Source organism: Castor canadensis, chromosome X (assembly GCF_047511655.1).
Source record: "Castor canadensis chromosome X, mCasCan1.hap1v2, whole genome shotgun sequence".
NCBI lineage: Eukaryota > Metazoa > Chordata > Mammalia > Rodentia > Castoridae > Castor > Castor canadensis.
Window position 1 is genome coordinate 14,525,733 of NC_133405.1, and position 27,246 is coordinate 14,552,978.

At 35.6% G+C, this 27,246-nt stretch overlaps 1 protein-coding gene across 4 annotated transcripts in view; it reads left to right on the forward strand.

Moving 5' to 3' along the window:
* Atp11c (ATPase phospholipid transporting 11C (ATP11C blood group)) overlaps window positions 1–27,246 on the forward strand; it is a 171,960-nt gene that overhangs the window by 86,683 nt on the left and 58,031 nt on the right. For all 4 annotated transcript variants that reach the window (XM_074063290.1, XM_074063288.1, XM_074063287.1 and 1 more), the window contains 9 exons: window positions 6,195–6,284; window positions 8,634–8,714; window positions 10,650–10,757; window positions 17,585–17,713; window positions 19,524–19,627; window positions 21,859–21,909; window positions 24,727–24,791; window positions 25,785–25,866; window positions 26,754–26,904. In XM_074063290.1, the coding sequence (XP_073919391.1) occupies window positions 6,195–6,284; window positions 8,634–8,714; window positions 10,650–10,757; window positions 17,585–17,713; window positions 19,524–19,627; window positions 21,859–21,909; window positions 24,727–24,791; window positions 25,785–25,866; window positions 26,754–26,904 (861 nt within the window). The remainder of the gene's footprint in view (window positions 1–6,194; window positions 6,285–8,633; window positions 8,715–10,649; window positions 10,758–17,584; window positions 17,714–19,523; window positions 19,628–21,858; window positions 21,910–24,726; window positions 24,792–25,784; window positions 25,867–26,753; window positions 26,905–27,246) is intronic.

Genomic DNA, 27,246 nt, shown 5'->3' on the forward strand with positions numbered 1-27,246 from the left:
AAAGACTGCTTTCTCACAAGGATTAAAATTACATCTGTAGTAAATACATTGAATCTTTATTTGCGTTTTAGTTAAATCAGTGGAGTAAATGGCCCTTCCCTTCCTTCCCCAGTCCTCCCCTCCTTTCCTTTCTCTTCCCCAGCCCTCTCTTCTCTTCCCCTTCTCCACCAGCCCTTTTTTTGTGTTGGTTATTTTCAAGATAGGGTCTCCCAAACTATTTGCCCCATCTGACTTCATACCATGATCCTCCTGATCTCTACCTCCTGAGTAGCTAGGATTACAGGCGTGAGCCACCAGCTTAAGATTTCTTGATTTAAAATTTTTGATGTTTCTTATGGTAAACACCATGCTAGACTGAGATCTTAATAGCTTATGCCCTGATGGAGAGAAGAGGGCACATAGTGGTAGTTTCCTGTGAAGGGAATAATCAGAGTTCCCCAAGGAAGCAGTTTATTTAGTAAGTTAAAACAGTGGTGGGTCTAGGGGTGTAGCTTAGTTAATAGAGCTAGGGTGTGTGAGTCCCTGGGTTGCAAAACAATAGCAGAAGTAGACTAACAGGGTTTAGAAATAACAATAAAAACTTCCCTTTTGATGTATTTAACTCCATCCTCTCCAGGGGACTCTGTCATTAATGTTTATTTGTTTAAGAAATGTTTATTTTGAGAACTGAAGTTCAGCACTTCAGAAGTTCAGCTTTTAGCCTGTTGTACTTTAGCTTATTTGGGACAGTTAAGTGCTGGTCTGGACTATGTTAGCTTCAAAGTGACTGGATCAGTGGTTTTCATTTACCACAGCTGCCTTAGAATTCCCATGAAAAAAACTGTGGTGTGGACTCCTTTCTCCCAAATAAGGCACTTACTTCCTTGGACCCCAGCAGAAGAATCTTCTGAGTTAGCCATTGGTTATAATATAGCAGCTATTTGCTTCCTTGTCTTCATTCTGTTGAGATTCTCTGAACTTTGAACCCATAAGCCTTTTAAGAAAGAGAAGTTAGTAGTAAATTCCTTTTTCTTTTGTCATGCTCCATGACTTTGGCATTTCAGTCATCTTATTAATGGATATGTTGTTATGTTATACAGATAATTGGAATGGAGATCTTTCAAGTATAAATTTAGCATTTGACCTTCTGTCATTCCAGCTTCTGGTATTTGTAAAGCTATCTAGAATATCCCACTTTTACTGGCTACTTTGAAATGACCCAGTCCTTGAGCTTCAGGTATCAGTAAAAAAGTACATGTGACTTGGTAGTAAGCCAAAGAATCTCTCCTTCTGCCTATGTGCATTTTGACATTGAAACTTAAGTCTAGGGTGGAATGTTATTGATTGAAGTGAAATCCCTCTATGACCTTGGGTTGTATGTACACCTTCTCAGCTGTATGCACATTCTCAGTTGTCATGAAGATGGGAGGTACTGGTAGAGATAGTCTTATATCTGACAGTGATGTAGACTCAACAGGTTTCCTGATGCAGGGGAATTAATTTGTTCATTCATTCATTCAAATAATTATCTAATTATTATTATCTGCTAAGTGTTAGAGGAAAAAGTAGTAAGCAAGACAGATGAGCAACTTGCCTCTCTAGAAGTCATTGTGTATTGAGGAAGGTACTTTAATAAAAAATGTGCACATGTACAATTCACAGTAATGAGTGCTTTCCCGTTTGACGAAATGGATTAAAAAGGAAGATCCAACAATTTGTTGCTTACAGGAGACCCATCTCACCGACAGAAATAAGCATAGGCTTAGGATGAAAGGCTAGAGGAAGATTTACCAAGCCAATGGCCCCCGAAAACAGGCAGGAGTAGCAATACTTATCTCCAACAAAGTAGACTTCAAACCTACATTGATCAAACGATATAAAGAAGGACAGGACATTCCATACTAATAAAAGGGGAAATAGACCAAAAGGAAATAATAATTATCAACCTATATGCACCCAATGTCAACACACCCAATTTCATTCAAACATACCCTGAAAGACCTAAAAGCACATATTAACTCCAACACAGTGGTTGTGGGAGACATTAACACCCCATTATCATCAATACATAGGTCATGCAAACAAAAAATCAATAAAGAAATCCTACATCTAAAATATACAATACATCAAATGGACCTACTGGATGTCTACAGAACATTTCATCCAACTTCTACACAATATACATTCTTCTCAGCAGCCCATGGAACCTTCTCCAAAATAGATCATATCCTAGGGCAAAAAGCAAGCCTCAGCAAATATAAGAAAATAGAAATTATACCGTGCATACTATCTGATCACAATGCAATAAAACTAGAACTCAACAACAAAAGGTAAGACAAAAACATGCAAACAGCTAGAAACTGAATAACTCATTGCTTAATGAACAATGAGTCATTGATGAAATAAAAGAGGAAATTAAAATGTTCCTGGAAGTCAATGAAAATGAAAACACAACCTACCAGAACCTATGGGACACAGCAAAGGCAGTCCTGAGAGGAAAGTTTATAGCCATGAGTGCATATATTAAAAAGACTGAATGATCCCAAATCAATGACCTAATGATACATCTCAAACTCCTAGAGAAACAAGAACAAGCAAATCCCAAAACAAATAGAAGGAGAGATATAATAAAAATAAGACTGAAATCAACAAAATAGAAACCAAAAAAACCATGCAAAGAATTAATGAAACAAAACGTTGGTTCTTTGAAAAAATAAGCAAGATTGAAAGACCCCTGGCAAACCTGACTAAAATGAGGAGAGAAAAAACCCAAATTAGTAGAATCAGGAATGCAAAAGGAGAGATAACAACAAACACCATGAAAGTCCAGGAAATCATCAGAGACTACTTCGAGAATCTATATTCAAATAAATTTGAAAATCTTAAAGAAATGGACAGATTTCTAGATACATATGATCATCCAAAACTGAACCAAGAGGAAATTAATCACCTTAATAGATCTGTAACACAAAATGAAATTGAAGCAGCAATCAAGAGTCTCCCCAAAAAGAAAAGTCCAGGACCTGATGGATTCTCTGCTGAATTGTATCAGACCTTTAAAGAAGAACTGATACCAACCCTCCTTAAACTGTTCCACGAAATAGAAAGGGAAGGAAAACTGCCAAACACATTTTATGAAGCCAGTATTACACTTATCCCAAAACCAGGCAAAGACACCTCCAATAAGGAGAACTATAGGCCAATTTCCTTAATGAGTATCAATGCAAAAATCCTCAACAAAATAATGGTAAACCGAATTCAACAACACATCAAAAAGATTATTCACCATGACCAAGTAGGCTTCATCCCAGGAATGCAGGGGTGATTCAACATATGAAAATCAATAAACGTAATAAACCACATTAACAGAAGCAAAGACAAAAACCACTTGATCATCTCATTAAATGCAGAAAAAGCCTTTGATAAGATCCAACACCATTTCATGATAAAAGCTCTAAGAAAACTAGGAATAGAAGGAAAGTACCTCAACATTATAAAAGCTATATATGACAAACCTACAGCCAGCATTATACTTAACAGAGAAAAACTGAAACCATTCCCTCTAAAATCAGGAACCAGACAAGGATGCCCACTATCTCTACTCCTATTCAACATAGTACTGGAATTCCTAGCCAGAGCAATTAGGCAAGAAGAAGGAATAAAAGGAATACAAATAGGTAAAGAAATTGTCAAAATATCTCTATTTGCAGATGACATGATCCTATACCTTAAAGACTCAAAAAACTCTACTCAGAAGCTCCTAGACACCATCAATAGCTACAGCAAGGTAGCAGGATATAAAATCAACATAGAAAAACCATTAGCATTTCTATACACTAATAATGAACAAACTGAAAAAGAATATATGAAAACAATTCCATTTACAATAGCCTCAAAAAAAATCAAATACTTAGGTGTAAACCTAACAAAAGATGTGAACGACCTCTACAAGGAAACTATAAACTTCTGAAGAAAGTGATTGAGGAAGAGTATAGAAAGTGGAGAGATCTCTCATGCTCATGGATTGGTAGAATCAACATAGTAAAAATGTCTATACTCCCAAAAGTAATCTACAAGTTTAATGCAATTCCCATCAAAATTCCAATGACATTCATTAAAGAGATTGAAAAATCTACTGTTAAATTTATATGGAAACACAAGAGGCCACGAATAGCCCAGGCAAGACTCAGTCAAAAGAACAATGCTGGAGGTATCACGATACCTGTCTTCAAACTATATTACAAAGCAATAACAAAAACAGCTAGGTACTGGCACAAAAACAAACATGAAGACTAGTGGAACAGAATAGAGGACCCAGATATGAAGCCACACAACTATAACCAACTTGTCTTTGACAAAGGCACTAAAAATATATGATGGAGAAATGGCAGCCTCTTCAACAAAAACTGCTGGGAAAACTGGTTAGCAGTCTGCAAAAAACTGAAACTAGATCCATGTATATCACCCTATACCAATATTAACTCAAAATGGATCAAGGATCTTAATATCAGACCACAAACTCTAAAGTTGATATAGGAAAGCGTAGGAAATACTCTGGAGTTAGTAATATAGGTAAGAGCTTTCTCAATGGAACCCCAGCAGCACAGCAAGTAAGAGATAGCATAGATAAATGGGACTTCATAAAACTAAAAAGCTTCTGCTCATGAAAAGAAATGGTCTCTAAACTGAAGAGAACACCCACAGAGTGGGAGAAAATATTTGCCAGCTACATATCAGACAAAGGACTGATAACCACAATATATAGGGTACTTAATGAACTAAATTCTCCCAAAACTAATGAACCAATAAAGAAATGGGCAAGTGAGCTAAACAGAACTTTCTAAAAGAAGAAATTGCAATGGCCAAAAAACACATGAAAAAATGCTCACCATCTCTAGCAATAAAGGAAATGCAAATTAAAACCACACTAAGATTCCACCTCACCCCTGTTAGAATAGCCATCACTAGCAACACCACTAACAACAGGTGTTGGCGAGGATGCGGGGAAAAAGGAACCCTCTTACACTGCTGGTGGGAATGTAAACTAGTACAACCACTCTGAAAAAAATATGGAGGCTACCTAAAAATCTAAACATTGATCTACCATATGATCCAACAATACCACTCTTGGGGATATACCCAAAAGAATTTGACACAGGTTACTCCAGAGGCACCTACACACCCATGTTTATTGCAGCACTATTCACAATAGCCAAGTTATGGAAACAGCCAAGATGCCCCACCACTGACGAATCGATCAAGAAAATGTGGTATTTATACACAATGAAATTTTATGCAGCCATGAAGAAGAACGAAATGTTATCATTCGCTGGTAAATGGATGGAATTGGAGAACATCATTCTGAGTAAGGTTAGCCATGCCCAAAAGACCAAAATTCATATGTTCTCCTTCATGTGGACATTAGATCAAGGGCAAGCACAACAAGGGGATTGAACTTTGACCACAAGATAAAAGGGAGAGCAAACAAGGGAGATATGAGGATAGGTAAGACACCTTAAAAAATTAGCTAGCATTTGTTGCCCTCGATGCAGAGAAACTAAAGCAGATACCTTAAAAGCAACTGAGGCCAATAGGAAAACGGGATCAGGAACTAGAGAAAAGGTTAGATCAAAGAGAATTAACCTAGAAGGTAACATACATGCACAGGAAATTAATGTGAGTCAACTCCCTGTATAGCTATCCTCATCTCAACTAGCAAAAACCCTTGTTCCTTCCTATTATTGCTTATACTCTCTCTTCAACAAAATTAGAGATAAGGGCAAAATAGTTTCTGCAGGGTATTGAGTGGGTGGGGGGGAGAGGAAAGGGGTGGGGGGGTAAGGAAGGGGGAAGGAGCAGGGGGGAGAAATGACCCAAGCCTTGTATGCATATATGAATAATTTAAAAAATAATGATAATGAGTGCTATCAAGGGAGTATCAGAGCATATAACGAGGAACCTTCTTTAAATTGTGGTAGAGAAATAAAAGGAATGGAAACTTGATGGCTGTTGTAATACTTGAAGTAAAACTTCATTTCTGAAAAAAGTATATTTTATACCTCTAAATACTATGCTTATGTATATGTGTGAGGCTTCATTTTCAAACTGTGAGATATACTAAATATTACTTTATGTGATAGTCTGGACCCATCCCTCATTAATTTAAGAGTTTATAATTTTTCTTTCTAATAATATGTTTTCTTCTTCCTTTATAGTATACACTTTGGAATTTCCTCCCAAAGAATCTGTTTGAGCAGTTTAGAAGAATTGCAAATTTTTATTTTCTCATCATTTTCCTTGTACAGGTAAGAGTTCATAAGTAGCCAACTCAACTTTGAGCTACTTTGATTGCTTCAAACAATTTCTAATCTTAAAATGCCCTATGATTAAAAAAATCATGTGGCTTATTATAATATGATTCTTAAAGTAGAAATTATTACGTTTTAAGATTTATATGATTTTATTGGTTTCTAAGTTGTTTTATTAGAAAACTTGTTCAATGTTTATTTCATTGTTACTTTAAAAATTTCATAGATTTCATGTCTTTGCTCATTCTAAAAGGACATTTATCATGTACCATTACATGAATTAGTATATATTAAAATTGAAAATAGTTCATACTATCTTTTTTACTTTGTTAGATACCAGTTTGGGCCTAATTGAAAACTTACCACTTTTCATAGATTACTAGTTTCACTCTGCCTCATTCACTTATTCCCTAGTAGATCAATCTTTTTCTCAGTGCTCCTTCTACTGTTTTGAGTTTTTAATTATAGACGTTTTAACTGCATCTTCCATCTCTAAATCTATAAAATATTAAAGTCTTTTCCTTACCATAATTGCTTCCTGAAAATTTTACTACATTAAAGGTACCTTCTTTCTCACTTCATTTTTTTAATGAAGCCAAAAAAAAGAATCCCAATGAAATTGTTCAGATGCCTGATTGACGTTAAGTGCTTCTGTTTGTCCACTTTGAGGCTTTGAATAAATGGTACTATAATTGAATTTAGGTCTGCTACTTTAAACCAATCTGGGTAATCTAGGAAAGGGCCAATTTTCAATACTGATTGATGGAACATTTGAAAAGGACCTCCTGTAGATCCATAGTCAGTTGTCTTAGAGACATAAACTACGTGGGGATTATGCTTACAAGTCATTCTCCTTAGTGGAGAGTGCATTTTAGTTCACTTCAGTAAATGTGTAGCAAGCACTTAATGTGTGCCATGCAGTAGTCCAGACAACATACAATGAAGATGAAATTCAGCTTTTTTCCTGCCCTTAAGAAATTTATTATTTCTGTGAGAGTCATGTATTCACTTAATTTGATGTGACAAAAAAAATCAATCAAGTGGCATGGGCAAAATGCTGAGGGTACAATGGAAATTAGAATTTTTTTTCTACCCAAGAGGAGCTTGAGAAGGCTTGAAGGGCTAGGAAAGGTTTACCTAGTGGAAAGTGCCAGGCTAGCATCTCAGTGGTAGAGAAGAAGTTATATACAAATATGCAGCCATGTAAAAGTCTCATGTGTACACTTCTGTGTGGCAGGGGCAGGTGTGGCTGAAAGTTGGAGATGAGAATCAGTGAGTTGTGAGGGCAGATTGAAATCAGGATCCCCCTCCTTCAAATCCATTCTCTTGGTATTTCCTATTTCTGTGAATGACAGCAAAATACAGCTAGGCATGTTAGGCAGACACTTTAACCAATACTTACATCTAATTCCTTTACAGTCCTGCCATATTTTGCCTCCTAAATATCTTTGGTATTTCTTTCTATGTCCACTGCTTCCACCTGTATTGGAGCAGTAGCCCCACCCACTCAATGGACTCCCTACTGCTTTTGTTTCTTCCAGTTCATCTTCCACAAAGCTTTGAAACTTTTCAAGATGCATAAAACATCCCTGCATAAAACCTTCAGGGATTTCCCACTGTTTATGGAATAAAGAATAAGCAGTTTACTCTGACCTAGAGAGCCCTGCATAGTCTGCTTCCTGCCTCCTTCTCTAGCTTCACCTCATGTCACCTTCCCTATTAACACCGGCTTCCTTTATTTCCTTATACGTGCAATTCTCCCTCTTACCATGGAGACTTCGTGTACACTGTTCATTAAACCTGGGAAGCTCCCTTTGATCTAGTTACGTCCTAAGTGCCTTCAAATCACATCATCTGTACACTTGGGTTTTTATTGTTTCTTTGTTTTGATTTGGGCCTGCCTATGTAGCCCTGGCTGGCCTTGAACTCATGATCCTTTGCTTCAGGCTCCTTTGTGCTGAGATTACAGACATGCACTACCACACCTGGCTTGCACGCTTGTTTTAATGTCTGATTTTCCTTGTGAGCTTCAGGCTGCATGAAGGCAGGGTCTTGTCTTCATCTTGTTTTAAGGCAGGATACCTAAAGACTGGCTGATAGTAACATAGGGGCTGCTCAACAAATTGGCAGTATTTATTTCAATAAAGGGCTGGGATGAAAACAGCCTGAATTTTCTTTAACTGCTGTGTGAGTTGCTTTTTGTTTTAATGAAAATTAACATTCACCCTAATGCTACTGAAATGTGTTTTGTCTGCATTTCCTTTTAAAATGTTTGTAACATGTATGTGATGTCTATGAATTAATGGTTAATTTTCATTTTACTTTCAATTTAATTTCTTTTCCTAGGTCACAGTAGACACACCAACTAGTCCAGTTACCAGTGGGCTTCCACTTTTCTTTGTTATAACTGTTACAGCCATCAAACAGGTAACTTTTTTATTTATACTTATATTTGCATTTCAATCCAAGCTGGTTTAAATTTCATCGGCAAATCTCTTTTTTTTCATATTTATATACTGTAGGCAGTATCCTTGATGGATTTAGTTATATATGTGGTTCCCACTGAAAACCTATTAAGGCACATCTTTAATTTATTAGCTCTTTTTCTTCTTAGTATCTCTTTGTGAGGGTGTAAATGTAAAAGAAACTAGCTAGAAGGTATGGCTCAGTTGCGAAGTGGGAGGTGGATTTTTATTGTGCATTAATTATTCCAGTGTGAGATGTCTAACTAAAAATTTCCCATCCCAGTGGATTTTTCTTGTTCTTGTTGCCTATAGCACAGAACTCAAGAGCACAGATATTTTAATTTTATTATCTTTCCTGGTGCTGCTGAAGGAGGTAGTAGGTACAGGGCATTTTTTATTTCTATCTCTTGTCAGCTGATGAAATGTTGCAGATTGTAGAAGAGATGTTTTTGAACTATTTTGAGCATTTTGTATGAGAGTACCTTTGTAAACATCCAGATGAAATTGAAAATGTAAACAGGAAACTGGAGGTAAAGGGGTGGGTTAGTATTTATTATGTATCAGGATAATCCATAGGTCAGATTATTTACAAACAGACTCTTAGATAGTACTTATCAAGGCGCTACTTTTTGCAGGGGTTTGAATTCACTTCAAATACACTTTCTAGGCAGTAGCTCTACCACTTGAGCCATTCTCCCAGTCCTCAAAATGCTTTTTAACAGTGCCCCCATGGAAGCTTGCAGAATAAAAGTTTGCATAACAGTATTGGTACCAAGGTTACCTTTCTTTCCTCATGATTGTCCTGGCCTACCAGGAACTAAGAATATTTAATCGTGTTTAGTTACTAAATAAAGACTTTGGGAATGTTCTTTTCCTTAAGCTATAAGTATTATTTTCTTTAATATTACAAAATTGCTGGTTCCAAGAATAGCATGTATGGTTTTCAAAGGAGTTTTACTGATTCATTCGATACTAGTTCATGTTAGGGCCCTTTCTTCACCAGCATCACAGCATGTATCCTATGGAGCAATAGCCTAGCATTGTCATAAAGAGGGACAGAGGAGGAATGGATATAGCATCTGAGGGGAAAAAGGTAAAGAGGAGGTAATCAAGAGATTTTTCAAACAGTTATATTTGAAAAGGTACAGACATTATTATAAAAAAAAGAAAACAAAAGGGTATAAAAAAGGAGTCAAGGTCATGCTCAAACAAGTGAACATCCCCTTTTCTTAGTTCTTTTGACTTAAATCTAGTTCATGTGAAAAGCACAAAGAAAAAGGAACCATTAGCTCTTTCTCTGATTGCTTTTAACTCTAAAAATTGAGCACCAATTTAAATTTTCTTTTATCACCAATTCAGTGGAGAAGTTTATCTGTTCATCTCTACAACTTACCATAGATTCTCTGCCAACACAATCCTAACTTGCTTTTTCTATTTTCTGTATGTGGAGAAGAATTATATTTCCTTGGAGATGATCAGCCCAACAGTCTACTACATGTACAGAAGAGATTAGGTCTATAAAAAAATAAAAACTCAGAGCAATTCTTTTTCAAGTTAAAAAAAGAGAATGTTAACATTAACTTGAATAAGTGTAGAATTAGAAGAGTGAATAATACTCTTTCACAGATGAAGAATTTTAAGGCTCTAATGTCTGGTGTTTTTTTTAATACTTACATGAAGGATAGAGGAACCTTTTAACACAATCAAGCTGTTTATCTAAGGTATATTTTGAAAATGTGCTGTAAAGTTGCTTTTGTCTCTTCAGCATTCTAAATTGCAAAGATAATACTATAATTATAAATATCTGCTGTTGACTCATGGGTGTGGTATAGGAATTTATTAACAGCTTTACTTCATTATTTGAGCTTGATTATATAATTATTTTTATCCTTATTAGGGATATGAGGATTGGCTTAGACACAGAGCTGACAATGAAGTTAACAAGAGCACTGTTTACATTATTGAAAATGCAAAGCGAGTGAGAAAAGAAAGTGAAAAAATCAAGGTACAATTTTTTTAGTTCACTCCTTTTTATTTGTGATAAAAATACACAGTTTAAAGTGTACAAATCAATGTCATTTAGTATATTCACAGTGTTGTACTACAAACCTTATCTAGTTACAGTGTATTTTTGTCACCCAAAAAGCAAACCGCAGTCCCATGAAGCAGTCTCGCCTCATTACTCCCTCTGCCCAGCTGCAATACTAACCTTTCTGACTCTTTGGATTTACATACATAATATTTCTTATGAATAAAATCATATATTACATGACTTTTAATGTCTGGCTTCTTTTAATTAGAATGTTTTTAATTTTCATCTGCATAGTAGTATGTATCAGTAATTCCTTTTGGTGGTTGAATAGTGTTCCATTTTGTTGGTGTACCACAGTTTGTTTATTCACCAGCTAATGAATATTTGGGTTGTTTCTTTTTGGGTCCACTATGGATATTGCTGCTATAAACAACCAAGTACAAGGTTTTTTTCCTTTTTATTAGCATACATTAATAGTACAAGGGTATTTTATTGAGATAATTCCAGATATATACATTGTACTTAGAAAAAGTTCACCCCCTCCATTATATTCCCTTAACATCCCTGCCCCCTTTTTCAAATAGTATTTGGAAGGTTTCATTATGATATCTTCCCGCGTGGTCACGCGTGTGTGTGTGTGTGTGTGTGTAATGCACTTCAGTCCTCTCCTCCCCCCCCCCAATTTCCACACACAAAACTGTCCCTCTTTACATTCATATCTCATTATTATTATCATCATAATCATCATCATTTTAGGTCTGTATTCTTCACATGAGTGAAAACATGTAATACTTGTCCTTTTGAGCTTAACTTATTTTGCTTAACGTGATGATCTCTAGTTCCATTTTCCTGCAAATGATGTAATTTATTCTTCTTCATGGCTAAATAATACTCCATCGTGCATGCACCGCATTTTCTTACCCATTGTTGGGCGCTTTGGTTGATTCCATAGTTTGGCTATTGTGAATAGTGCAAGAGTGGTATAGCAGGGTCATAAGGTCTATTTAATTTTTGAGGACCCTCCACACTGATTTCCATACTGGCTACACTAGTCTATATTCCCACTAACAATGTATTAGGGTTTCTTCCTCCCCATGTCCTCACCAGTATTTGTTGTTTGCTTTCTTGATGATTGCCATTCTGACTGGGGTGAGATGTAATCTCGGTGGTTTTTTTTTTATTCATTTATTCATATGTGCATACATTGTTTGGACCATTTCTTCCCCTGCCCCCCCCCCACCCCCTGCCCCTCAGTGTTGTTTTGATTTACATTTTCTTTATGGCTGAGAATGTTGAACAATTTGGCATGTGTTTATTAGCCATTTGTATTTCTGAGAGCTGTCTCTTCAGTTCATTTGCCCATTTATTAACTGGCTTATTTTTTTCTTTTAGTGCCGTAATTATTAGAGCTCTTTGTATATTCTGGATATTAATCCTTTATGCATTGAATAGCTGGCAAAGATTTTCTCCTGTTCTGTGGGTTATCTCTTGATTGTGGTAATTGTTTCCTTTAATATGCAAAAGCCTTTTCATTCCACACACAATCCAATTTGTTAATTCTTGCTCTTATATCCTGGATACTAGGAGTCCTATTCAGAAAATAATTACCTATGCCTATATCTTCTAGTGTTTTCCCCTAGTAATTTCAAAGTTTTAGGTCTTACATTAAGACCTTTGATTTATTTTGAATTGATGTGCATGATGAGAGACAGTGGTCTAGTTTCAGTCTTCTACATGTGGATAACCAGTTTTCCCAGCACTATTTATTGAGGACGTTGTCTTTTCTCTGATGTATGTTCTTGGCTCCTTGGTCAAAAATCAGCTGACTATGTATATAGCTGTATGGATTTATTTCTGGCTCTCGTATTCAGTTGGTCTGTTTTCGTGCCAGTACCAGGCTATGTTTCTTACTATGACTCTGTAGTATAATTTGAATTCTAGCTTTATGATACCTTCAGCATTGCTCTTTTTTGCTCAGGATTGCTTTTGCTATTTAAGATCTATGTCTCCATGTGAATTTTAAGATCAATTTTTTTATTTCTGTGAAAAATGACATTGAAATTTTGATGGGAATTGCATTGGATCTGTAGGTTGCTTTTGGTAGTATAGCCATCTTCACAATGTTTATTCTCGCAGTCCGTGAACATGGATGATCTTTCTCTTTTCTGATGCCTTCAGTTTTTTTCTTCAAAGTTTTGTAGTTTTCATAGGAGAGTTTCTTCCATCTGATTAGTTAAATTTATTCCCAGATATATTTTGAGGCAATCATTAATGGAATTGTTTTCCTGATGTCTTTCTCAGTCTGTTCATTGTTGGTATCTAGAAAAGCTACTGATTTTTATATATTGATTTTGTGACAGTGTTAATGATGTTAAAGAATTTTTTTGGTGGGATTTTTAGTATCTTTAGGTATAAGACTGTATCATCTGCAAATAAGGATAATTTGACTTCTTCTTCCCTATTAGACTTACTTTTATTTCTTTCTCCTGTCTTACTGCTCTAGCTACAAATTATAAAACTTTGTTGAGTAAGAGTAAGGTGAATAGACACCCTTTTCTCATTCCTGACTTAAGAAGAAATGGTTTCAGTTTTCCCCCATTTAGTATGATGTTGACTGTAGGCTTGTCATAGTCTTTATTTTATTGAGGTATATTCCTTCTATTTCTTGAGAGCCTTTGTCAAAAAAGGATGTTGAAATAGGTCAAAGGCTTTTTCTGCATCCATTCAGTTGATTGTGTGATTTTTGTTCTTGATTTGTTCATATGTTGTATCATCTTTGCATCCATGGAATGAAACCAACTTGATCGTAGTGATACCATCTTTTTGATGTGTTGTTGCATTCTGTTTGCAAGTATTATATTAAGAATTTTTACATCTATGTTCATTAAAGAGATTGGCCTACAATTCTTTTTTTTTTCTTGTTGTTCTATCATTGTCCGGTTTTAGAATGAGTATAATACTGGCATCATAGAATGACTTTGGTAGTGTTCCCTTTCTGTTTTATGGAAAAGTTTGAGGAGTATTGGTGTTACTTTTTAAAAATCTAGTAGAATTTGGCAGTACATACATCTGGGTCTTGGCTCTTTTTTGTTGGGATACTCATTATTACTGCTTCAATCTCATTGCTTATTACAGATCTGTTTTTATATCCTCTTGGTTCAATTTTGGTAGGTCAGATGCATCTAGAAATTTATCCATTATTTCTAGATTTTCCAGTTTATTTGAATAGAAGTTTGCAAAGTATTCGGTCATGGTTCTCTGGATTTCATGGGTATTTGTTTACATGTCCTGTTTTTCATCTCTAATTTTACCAATTTGGGCCTTTTCCCTCCTCCTTATGATCAGATTGACTAAGGATTTATTAATCTTGTTTTTATCTTTTTGAACAACAAACTTTTTTATTGTTTATTCATTTATGCATATGTGTATACCCCCTCACTTCCAGGCAGAACCTGTTCTGCCCTCTTCTCCAATTTTGTTGAAGAGAAAACGTAAGAGATAATAAGAAAGACAAAGCGTTTTTGCTAGCTTGAGATGAAGATAGCTATAAGAGAGATTGCTAGCATTGCTTCCATGCACATGTGTGTTACAACCCAAACTGGTTTGCCTCTACCTGACCTTTTCACTACTTCCCGGACACCTTCCCATAGTGGCCTCTGTCAGTTTAAGATTACTTTATTCACTCCTCTACAATGGGCACATCAACCACTTTCAAGTTTTAGTTTTCCTTCCCTTCCCTATTCCTCTTGTATGCGTTCTCCCCTTAGCTTGTGACACATGTCCAATAATATTACTGCATTTGTTTTAGGTCTAAAGTGCCACGGTCTGTTCCTTTGTTTCTTCCCAGTGATAGACTGCTATTTCTTTCTTTGTTTTTTGTTTGTTTGTTTTTGGGGGTACTCGGGTTTGTACTCAGGCCCTCATGCTTTCTAGGCAGGCACTCTATTACTACTTGAGTCACTCCGCCAGCCCAGACTGCTGTTTCTTGTTACTCAATGTGAGGGTCCTGGTCAGAAGAGAGTGATTTATTGGTTCTTCTGTTCAATCCCAGGATTAGCCAGGCTGTATGCATGTGAACTTCAGGGTGGAACTTTCTCAGTATTCCTGCTCTAGCTTCTATGGCAGCCAGGTCCTTAGAATGAGTGCATTTCCTGTTGCATCCCCTGCAGTAGGTTTCTTTTCCTTCTGCCTCTCTCTAGCAGTAATTATATTTTACACACTACCAGGGAAGGTTTCCTAACTCTCTTCTAGATGCATATGGCTTTTGCTTCATTGAGAGAGGGGTCCATGATTCTGGCATGTTTTGTACCAGTCTCTCCATAGCGTTTAATAACTCCTTGTATGCCTGTACCACTAAGGAGGGCTCTTTTCCATCTCTTGCCTCCATGATTTCTCATGAACTCCCCCAGTAGACGTCTGTGGAGAGGAGCAGTTGGCAAGTGATTATGGTCTCCTCTTATCTCTTAAGCTTGTAAACAGAGTCTAAACTGTCGTGTTAGTTTACACCCAGAGTTTAAGAGCTCGTTACAAATCTAGTTGTTGTTTTCTTCTTTTTTAAAGAAACATTTTTATTAGCTTATAATAGTTGTACCAGGGGGATTTCATTATGATAATTCCATATATGCATATAATGTACCCCATTTGGTTCATCCCTTCCATTGTTCTCCCTTTTCCCCTCCCTCTTCTTAAAATGACTGACAGGTTTCAGTGTTCCATATTTATATATATAAAAATACATCAATCATATTCACCCTCCTTTACCCTCTTTATTTACCCTTCCCTTCCCGATGTTGCCCTACCCTTAACATGACCTATTTTACTTTCCTGTCCTTCATTGTTTTGGTGTATGTTCGTTGTTCAGTGGGATTTTGTCTTGGTATTTTACCTGTAAATATATTGTACTTTAATCAATCTTACCCCTCTATTATTCTTCCTTATACCTTTACCCTACCTTCTATTGTTCAGCAGTTTTGTTTGCATTTTATTGTGTCTTGTTCCTACACAGATGTGATGTATTTCAATATTATTCACTCTCTGTTGTTGTCTTCTTCTTTCCCTCCTCCCTCAGTCTCCTCTGACAGTCCCACTATTGGAAATGTATTACATTTGCAATATATACATACATATATATATATATATACGATAATGCTTTTATTTGTATTTATCTTCCACATATGAGAGAAAACATGCAACCTTTGTCTTTCTGAACCTGTCTTACTTTACTTAACATGACATTCTCTAGTTCCATCCATTTACCTGTGAATGACAAAATTTCATTATTCTTTATGGCTGAATAATATTCATTTGTGTGTATATATATAAATATACACCACATTTTCTTAATCTGTTCATTGGTTATAGGGTATCTGGGCTGTTTCTATAGCTTTCTTGTTGTGAATAATGCTGTAAAAAACATGGATGTGCAAGTTGTGAATAATGCTATAATAAACATGGTTGTGCAAGTGGATTTTGTCAATTATTTTGTTCTGTATAATCTGTGCTTAAATATTGTAAGCAACATAAGTGTTTGTGTAAATAAGGAAGGAAAGATCCAACAAAATAAAATAGTATTTAGAAATTAGTTTAATTATTGATGTTTCTTGGCTACTAGTAAAGAGTGACAAAATAAAACTGTTCCTGAATAGGTCTTAAAATCCTCATCTTTATCTGCCAAATTATATTGCAAAAAGAAGGCAGGTATTTCACAGCATTTCAGAGCCAATTTTTCCAGATTGGTATGCCAGATAATGACTTTCTCCCAATGTGGGTTGTCTTCTGCTATTCAACAGCCACCTCTCTAACCGAGGGTGCTGTACAAAAAATATTACATCATTTTCTATATGTACTATGCCATGAGAAATGTTGGGAAGCACTGCCTAGAGAGTACATTCTTTCCCAAAAATATCTGAGTATTCATAAGTTGAGAATAAAATAGTTGGATTATATTAGTAAAAATTACAATTAACTCCCATCAGATGTACCAGGAACTTTGCTTACTACTTTACTTCTGTCATCATTTCATGGTCACATCAATCCTCTGAGGTATTTTCAATTACACTTAATCAAGGATATATAATTAAGTCACAGAGCTGGAACTTCAACTCAGATTTCAAAAGTCCGAAGTTTTAGCTGTTATTACTTGCTCCCTGCATTATTAAATTATTTATGATTTCTTCTCACTGTTTTCTTATATTTGAGCTCTGGATACTTGCTGATAGGAAATTGATTCTCGTTGCTATATTCATTGATTTTTCTGATAATAGCACATGAATTACTGGAAAGTTAACTTGTCAAAAAACATTTTTTTAAAAAATTATAGAAAAAATTAATGCCTTATATTAACTGACATTTTTTGAGCACAAAAGAAGGAGTTGACACCCAACAACCATAGCTATTACCGCATGGCAGGAAAAAAGTATGTTGAAAATATTCTTGGTGCGAAGTTGGAATGTGACTACTCAGTGGTTATTAAATGCCTAACTTGTCACTTGTAGAAATGATACTAGTCATTGCCTTATCAAGCCTTGCTACCAGAAATATCAGAGAGGACATGGGCATCAGAATTGTTTATAAGAGGTAAAGGTCAATGGTAAGATAATCTGAAAGTATCTTAATCCTGTGACCTTAAAGAGGATTCTGAATGTTGAGTAATATTCTTTCATCTCCTTTCATATGTTGGAGGTTGCTAAGATACTCTCAAAGCCCTAAACTGAAGACATCTGTTACTAACATTTTGACTTTAGGTGTAATGAATGTTTTGTTTAGAATTTAAAACATTTTTCTTTTCCTCTCCATTTTAGGTTGGTGATGTAGTAGAAGTTCAGGCAGATGAAACTTTTCCCTGTGATCTTATTCTTCTGTCATCCTGTACCACTGATGGAACCTGTTATGTCACTACAGCCAGTCTTGATGGGGAATCCAACTGCAAGGTAATACAGGTTAAACATTTTGACCTAAATAGTTTAAGCTCTGGATAGTTAGACAGTATTTTTTCCAACAATCCCTAGACTCTTGTTTAACTTTTCATTTAGGGTTTGTATGTAAATACAGCTGTTATGTAATCATCTTTTAACTTCTAAGTAAATATTCATCTTTAGAGAAAAGGGTGATGTTGTGTGGGGAATTACATGCTCCAAATAAAATCTACCAGTGTTTTTATAGCAGTTCTTAAATTTAATATGGATATAATCTATTTAATGTTTTATTTGGGCCTTTTGTTTTTGCAGTGCTGGGGATTGAACCCAAGGCTTTGTACATGTGAGACAGTCACTATACAACTGAGTTACACCTCCAGCCTAGGCTTTTCTTAAAGGAACTAATTATAGACTGAAACTATATAATGACAAAATAACACTATGTACTCTAACCTTACTGCTTGATCTATTTTTATTCTAAAGGTGATGTACATTTTCTTTAAAAAATATTATTCCTGGGATATGGGAGAGCTATCGTAGAGTAATTTGATTGCTTTTCTTTATACCTCACGATGTAATTTGGCAAGTGTTTGTTTTAGTACAACTAGGAAGAATGTTAAGTTTGTTAAAAGTAAATTTTGTCGAAATAGGTGATAACTTACTTCCCTGGTACTTTCTGGCACACTCAGTTCTTGGCCATCACCCAGAGCTTCACAGAGCATAAAGATGTGACCTGTCTATGCTGCCATTAAGGAGTGATTATAATGTGCTCACCCATGGGTATATCCTTGTAGGACTTCTCTACTTGCCTCTGGAATTGAAGATGAGGAGTTAGTATGTGGGAAAAAAAAGAACTTTAACTGTTAGATGACTGATTTCTGTATTTCAAGGACATTGCAATGAACTAGTAGTATCTAAACTGTTCAAAAAGATAGTTAGGAGTTAAAGGAATGTCAACATAAAATCAAGAAATTGATCTAAAAATTCCATATTATTGAAAAAGCTGTTCAGAGAAAGAGAGCTTTTGGGTAGTTTTTTTTTTCCATTAAGTTGATATGATCAAATCAACTAACAGTGCAGAGGTTTTTTAAATTGGTGATACTTTTAAATATAGCTCGGGCAGTTCCATAGTATTCCCCAATGACCATGTCAGCATCTTTGCATTCTGTGTAAGCAATATACTCCTTATGTCTGGACCTGCTCTAGTTCGATGGTTTATAAATGAATTAATTGCAGCTTGTCTTGAGTTTGGGATCAATCAAATGCATGATACACACTAGTAGAATATTCTGACAAGACACGTCATCTTCCTACCTCTCTATAAGATGTAGCCATGTTGAGCATGTTCTAGATTGCTACTTAAGCTGTTTGTGTAATGGAACTATGCATGATTTTTTGATCATTGTTGGCTGGCAAAATTTTTGCACTCTTATGAGCAAAACAGTTGTGTTCAATTCAAATGTGTACATCTGCATTGCTATCTATAGTGCACAAAATAATAGCTGTATAAATAGGAGAAAGAATGTATTAAATTTTCATGGGATTTTCAGTTAATTATATGCATGCTGCAAATGGAATACTCTCAACTGTCAGTATCAAGAAGAGTTTTTATTTGTTTTTTTCTTTTATCTTTGAAATTCTTCTGTGACAGGATTTTCTAATCATTTGTAGTATATTTTAAGAATAATACCATACAACTTATTTTGTGGGACATGCTGAAGCCTCTTACCAATATGTACTATATTTCTGGAATCATTTGCTTGTATGATTGTGAAAAGAAACAGGATTTTTGTATTGGCTTTTTTCTGTTTTGTTTTTTATCTAGACACATTATGCAGTACGGGATACCATTGCACTATGTACAGCTGAATCCATTGATAGCCTCCGAGCAGCAATTGAATGTGAACAACCTCAGCCTGATCTATACAAGTAAGAATCACCTGGTTTCACTTCATTGCTATCTGTTGGCTCTACTTCTTTTTGACACCAGAATTGCAAAGAAGCACCCACCACTAAACAGCCTACTCTCGTGTATGTTTTTATGAGCTGTTCTTCCTTCTGGCAAGGAAGTGAATCAAATTAGCCTTGTTCACTACCAGCCTTAGATAAATCACTATGGGCTTAGGCATTGCATTATTTTTTTCTTACTTGTAAACATGGCTATCTATCAAAATTTTAAATTATGTTATCTCAAAGGCTGATCTATCAAACTAATAGAGTACCTAGAGTTAATTAAAACAAAAATAAACCCTTTTACATGCCATCCAACATTAAAGAGAGAAGAGGATATGGGGCCATGCAGTTAGTAGGCACTCCATCCTTTCTTACAATGATGAAGATGAACTGAGGATTACAAATAAGTTGTTTCTTATCCATATAAGCAATTAAATTGAAAAAGCAGTAAAATCATGTAATTTCTTCTCTTTTACTATACCCAGATGCTCTGGAGTAGCTTTACTGATTAATATTCATTGTAGGTTATCAAAAACTGGCATTTCATTTTAAGACTTGTTAGGTTGATTAGAGCATGTACTAATGATGGTAGAGTTACAGCTTTTATCCTCATGTGGTCCAATCAATTTCATTCTATTTCACTATTAAAGATGACATCTATTACCCAGGACAACTGTTTTGTTAATGCATACTGTTGGTCATAATGGGTGACCAAGTGGCTGGATGTGGTTTACTCTTAACATCTAACAGTGGAAAAACAAAATATTTATCCTATTGTGAAAACAGTGCTCTTCTTCCTTCCCATTACCCTTTGTTTCATTTCCCCTTCCTGTTTTACAGTCACCTTGATACTAGGAACTAGAGCCACAAAATAAAGTAGTTATTTTCTTCCTTTAAGAAGCTCACAATGAGCAAAGGTGACAGATTAAAAAAAAACTAATGCTAAGCTTGTGGTATAACAGAGGTGAGTGCAAAGTCCATGGAATCACAGAAGAAGTAGTAAATTATTCTTCCTAAGTTAGGGAAATATATTCTCCTTCATATTTTAGGCAACTGAAAAATTTGAAGGATTCCCTATAAATATGCAAGAGTTTGTGAATACACACACACACACACACACATATGATCTCTTATGTGTATGTACACCCATGCATATGTGTGTGTTTGTGTGTGTTTGTGTGTACAAGAATTTTAGGGCAGACAAGAGTATTACTAATTTCCCTAGACTAGATTGAATCCCTTGCAATGTGGCTTCAGAACACCTTGTATTTCTACCACTCTAGGTAGTAATTTGCCTCTTCATTTGTCTTTCTTTGGGCAAGTAATATATCTGCGTTAATATAGCTTCATCACTTAGTATGATACTGTCACAATTAATATATGATGAATGAATGAACAGACCTTCACATTTTATATATAAAACTTTAAATTCTATAGAGTGTATATTATAACATATAGTAAAAAGTACTTCTATTTTTGGTAGATTAAACACTGTTTATAATGCCTATTTTAAAACACATGTAACACTTATTAAGGAGGGGTTATGCCTTTTTATCCTATTTTGCATTAATGCAGGTTAACATGTATCCAGCCATATTAAGTAATAGGGTCAAATTCAGTATTGAGATCAGTTGCAAGACATAAGCAGGCTATTTCCAAGAGGGTAATCAAGCATTCATTGTCTACGGCTATTGCCATGGTTCAAAAGGAGGTCCTGGGACCAGCAATACCAGTATGACCTGGGAACCTGAATCAGAAGCTCAAGGATGGGACCCAGAAATCTGTTTTAATAAGCTTTCCAATGATTATCATACATGCTCAAGTGTAAGAGCTACTGAAGTAATGGTTTTGAAAGTTGCACCAGGAAACTTTATTTTCATGAACCTAAAATAGAAGTCACATTATATAAAGGTATAAAGTACAGAAAGGTGTTGGGTGCATGCTTAGTGCCAAGTAGAACTGCAAAATCAATTTAGAATCTTTATTTACATTCTTATAATCCATAATAATTATTTGAATGATTAGACTAAAATGTTATATACCTTTTTGGTTCAACATAACCTTTTTCCTCCAGAAATAGAGGATTTTGTTGTTCACTCAAAGCCTTACCTTTTCTATTATTTGTATTTTGATTCAATCCCACATTGGTAGTATATGGATTTCACCTGACTATAGAAAATACACTTACTATTATGTTCTTTTTACAGGTTTGTTGGGCGAATCAGTATCTATAGTAATAGTCTTGAGGCTGTTGCCAGGTTAGTTTGTTGCTCCTTTTCTCTGCCCTTTTGGGAGGAGGGATAGATTTCTCTGTTAAACCCACCAAAACAGGCAAATACTTTTCCTTATAGAAAGGGATATAAAGTAGTAAAAATGTCTATACTCCCAAAAGTAATCTACATGTTTAATGCAATTCCCATCAAAATTCCAATGATATTCATTAAAGAGATTGAAAAATCTACCGTTAAATTTATATGGAAACACAAGAGGCCACGAATAGCTAAGGCAATACTCAGTCAAAAGAACAACGCTGGAGGTATCACAATACCCAACTTCAAACTATATTACAAAGCAATAACAATAAAAACAGCATGGTACTGGCACAAAAACAGATATGAAGACCAGTGGAACAGAATAGAGGACCCAGATATGAAGCCACACAACTATAACAACTTGTCTTTGACAAAGGCGCTAAAAATATACGATGGAGAAAAGACAGCCTCTTCAACAAAAACTGCTGGGAAAACTGGTTAGCAGTCTGCAAAAACTGAAACTAGATCCATGTATATCACCCTATATCAATATTAACTCAAAATGGATCAAGGATCTTAATATCAGACCCTAAACTCTAAAGTTGGTATAGGAAAGAGTAGGAAATACTCTGAAATTAATAGGTATAGGCAAGAACTTTCTCAATAGAACCCCAGCAGCACAACAACTAAGAGATAGCATAGATAAATGGGACTTCATAAAACTAAAAAACTTCTGCTCAACAAAAGAAATGGTCTCTGAACTGAAGAGACCACCCACAGACTGGGAGAAAATATTTGCCAGCTACACATCAGACAAAGGACTGATAACCAGAATATATAGGGAACTTAAAAAACTAAATTCTCCCAAAACTAATGAACCAATAAAGAAATGGGCAAGTGAACTAAACAGAACTTTCTCAAAAGAAGAAATTGGAATGGCCAAAAAACACATGAAAAAATGCTTACCATCTCTAGCAATAAAGGAAATGCAAATTAAAACCATGCTAAGATTCCACCTCACCCCTGTTAGAATAGCCATCATCAGCAACACCACCAACAACAGGTGTTGGCGAGGATGCGGGGAAAAAGGAACCCTCTTACACTGTTGGTGGGATTGTAAACTAGTACAACCACTCTGGAAAAAAATTTGGAAGCTACTTAAAAAGCTAAACATTGATCTACCGTATGATCCAGCAATACCACTCTTGGGGATATACCGAAAAGACTGTGACATAGGTTATTCCAGAGGCACCTGCACACCCATGTTTATTGCGGCACTATTCACAATAGCCAAGTTATGGAAACAGCCAAGATGCCCCACCACTGACGAATGGATTAAGAAAATGTGTTATTTATACACAATGGAATTTTATGCAGCCATGAAGAAGAACGAAATGTTATCATTCGCGAGTAAATGGATGGAATTGGAGAACATCATTCTGAGTGAGGTTAGCCTGGCCCAAAAGACCAAAAATCGTATGTTCTCCCTCATATGCGGACATTAGATCAAGGGCAAACACAACAAGAGGATTGGACTTTGATCACATGATAAAGTGAGAGCACACAAGGGGGATATGAGGATAGGTAAGACACCTAAAAAACTAGATAGCATTTGTTGCCCTCAATGCAGAGAAACTAAAGCAGACACTTTAAAGCAACTGAGGCCAATAGGAGAAGGGAACTAGAGAAAAGGTTAGTTCAAGAAGAATTAGCATAGAAGGTAACATCTATGCACAGGAAATCAATGCGAGTCAGCTCCCTGTATAGCTATTCTTACCTCAGCTAGTAAAATCGCTTGTTCCTTCCTATTATTGCTTATACTCTCTCTTCAACAAAATTAGAGATAAGGGCAAAATAGTTTCTGCCGGGTAGCAAGGAGTAAGGGAGGGGAGCCGGGGGGCGGAGGGGAGGGAGAAATTACCCAAACATTTATGCACATATGAATAAAATAAAAATTTTTAAAAAAGAAAGGGATATAAAGGTTAATAAGTAACTAACCTTGTGATTGGTAGGGTTGTGGTGGTAGGGTCTTTGGGTTGGGGAGAGGGGATTATTGAAGTAATGCTTAGGGTTGCCAAAAGAGCAGAGCTCCAGGACACTTTGGTTAATATTACCAAACCAGGTCTAGTCATTGCATTTATTTTCCTTCATTGTGAAGTAGCTCACAAGGTTGGAAATAAATCTTGAGAACAACAGTTTAAGGGAGAGTAATTGAAGGACTAGGCAGTGGAAAATATTTTAGAAGAATTGCTTGTATTTAAGTATAATGAGAGACTGATCATTTATAATGAGGCAGTTCATACAAACAAGGATGCTTTCTTTCTCTTCTATCATCCAGTTAATTACCTCAACTTTTCCTCTTGTCTTAAATAGTCACACTCAAACAGAATTTAACGAAATGCAGAGTACCCAGTGATTCCCCCAGAAGGCGGGTTTACTCTCTACAAAGATGTTAGTGTATTTTCTCTACCTTGACAATGTTGCCTTCCCAGTCTTTTGTGACCCTCTTTCTGTTTCTCACTGCCTGCTGCTCTACTTTATTCTTGTCTTGCTATCCATGATTCAATCTTTTGATCCCTCTGTGCATGTCTTTACCTCTCTGTGTTGCTTGCTACTTCTGTATTATGCGTCCATCTGTGCCATACCCTCAAGTCACTTCAGAGGGAGGGATCTTTCACCTTGTCCTGAGGAGGAAGCATATGGTAGAAATAGACAGATGCCTTCTGAAATCCTTGGAGATGGATGTATGTCAGGGCAAGATCTGTCCCAGAGTTGATAATGCTATGTGTTACTTGGATAAACTATGTTCACTTTTTTATTTAGGTCTTTGGGACCTGAAAATCTCTTGCTGAAAGGAGCTACACTAAAAAATACCAAGAAGATATATGGTGAACAATTTTTAAGATATTACCTATCAGCAATATGTTTTGTAAAGCGTGGGAATAAATAATGCATGTTTAAAAGTGAACATGAGCAAGGGGGTATAAAGAGAAAGTAATAGAGGGGGTTAATTTGATTAAAACACAATATATACATGTCTGAAATACAAAGGCAAAATCCCCTTGAAAAATCAATATACACATAAAAAATGAAGGACATGAAGTTAAAACAAGTTCTATCTGGGGGTGGGTACTAGAGGGAGGGTAAGCAGAGAGGGTGAAGGAGGGTAAACATGGTGGATGTATTTTATATTTGTGTATGAAAATAGAATAATGGAACTTCAAATTGTTCTAAAATGAGGTTAGAGGGGTGAGAGAGAATGATGGAGGGGGGGTGAATCTTATAGGAGCGTATGTAACTATCACAATGTATTCCCCCTGTACAACTATTACATGTAAATTAAAGAGTGAGCCTGAAAGATATTGCCATTTATTCTAAACCTATATTTAGGTATTAGGATTTTGCAAGATGATTAAAAAAATGGGACAAATTTATAGAATTATGAAGTATTTTAAAATTATTTGTACTATAAAATTTATACTACAAAATTCATGGATTTTTTTATTAGCATATAATAGTTATGCAGGAGTATACATTGTGATATTTATATATGTGCTTCAATATGTCTTAGTTAGGTTACCCCCCATCATTCTCTCTCCTCCCTCTCCCTACTTTTAGAACAATTTCAACAGCTTTCTTTCTTCTATTTTCATATATGAATAAAAAATACATCCACCATATTCACCTCATTCACCTTATGCCCTCACCCTCCCGCTGATAACCACCTCCAAAAAATATCTGTTTTACCCTACTGTTCTTCATTTTTTTAAAAGAAAATTCACAGAATTTTATAGGCTTAAATTCACAGAACCAGATGGGTAGGGAGTTGGTTGACGATTTCACTTGTAACCTAGATTTCCTTATATTCTATTATTCCTTAGGAGTTGCTGTTTACACTGGGATGGAAACCAAAATGGCTTTGAACTACCAAGGGAAATCTCAGAAACGTTCTGCTGTTGAAAAGTTAGTGTGTGCCATAATACATTAGTCATTATTGATTAAAGTAGTAGTTCAGTAGTTCCAAATAACAACCATAACAGAAAACCAACTTCAATTACAATAGCAGCTACCATTTTGAGCACTTGTTTTTGTTCCGAAACTCTCCTCAATGATTTATATGTTTGACTTGATTTAATCCTCTGAATAACTCTGTGAAGTAATTTATGCTACCCTGTCCACTTTACAGACCAAGAAATATAGGCTAGGAAATAGGCAGAGTTTACTTAAACTATAAGTTTGTTCCCTTTTATTATTGGAGTTGATGGTTTGTGGTCCTTACTTGCTATATGCATGTTGATAATTCAACGTAGACTGTGGTTTCCTAACAAGTATTAAAGTGCTACCCAGTAGATCTTCAAGCCAGATGCCACCAGCAGGGACTTCTGTCATAGGCATTGATACCCAGTATATCAATGGTACCTTCTCCGAGCTCTATTTGCAAACCATGCAGAGAGATCATATTTGCTAAGCTTGAGAATTTCACATTTGCTACCTCATCCTCAGTCTCAAAAATTTAGTATTCAGGGATATGTAGAAAGCTACTCCTTCTATAAAGGTTGAATAGGTGTGTGTGTTCATGTCTTTTTCCTGTCAATTTAGAGAACCTTACTAAAGGTGTGTTTAGCACCTAGCTGGGCATTGCACTTTGGGAAACAGTGGTCAATAAACAGTTCAGAGCTAGCTTTTCCATTTTGTCACTGAGTCTGCAGTGGTGATAGGTGAGGTTCACAGATAAAGGTTTATGCTGTGATTGCATATCATACATATGAGAGGCTTCAGATAACTTCATATTTAGTTGATGTCTTACATAATCAGGTGGTTTTAAAATCCATACTGTGTTTATTTTTCAGATCTATTAATGCCTTCTTGATTGTATATTTGTTCATCTTATTGACCAAAGCTGCAGTATGTACTACTCTAAAGTATGTTTGGCAAAGTACTCCACACAATGATGAACCTTGGTATAACCAAAAGACTCAGAAAGAGCGGGAGACTTTGAAGGTAATTTGTTTTCTACTGAAAATTGTAACTCTTAACAGTTTGTGACCAAGCCACCCTTTGTTGAAGCACTGCTCAGAGAAGTGATACATTTTGTTAGCTTCCCTTTTTTCTTTTTGGTTGTATGATGACCGTAAGCCATTAAAGATTTAAGAAGTTTTAGATTTTTTAAAAATTTTACTTTAGGCATCTTTGCTTGCTTTTAGCTCTTCAATTTGAAACAATTTGGCAAGATCTCTGGTATTTTAATAAGAGCTTTAAGATATGAGCATAATGGATATCTACATATAAATTTTGATCACATGTTCATATCTAGGGATGGAGAGAGAAGAGAACTAAGGAAAT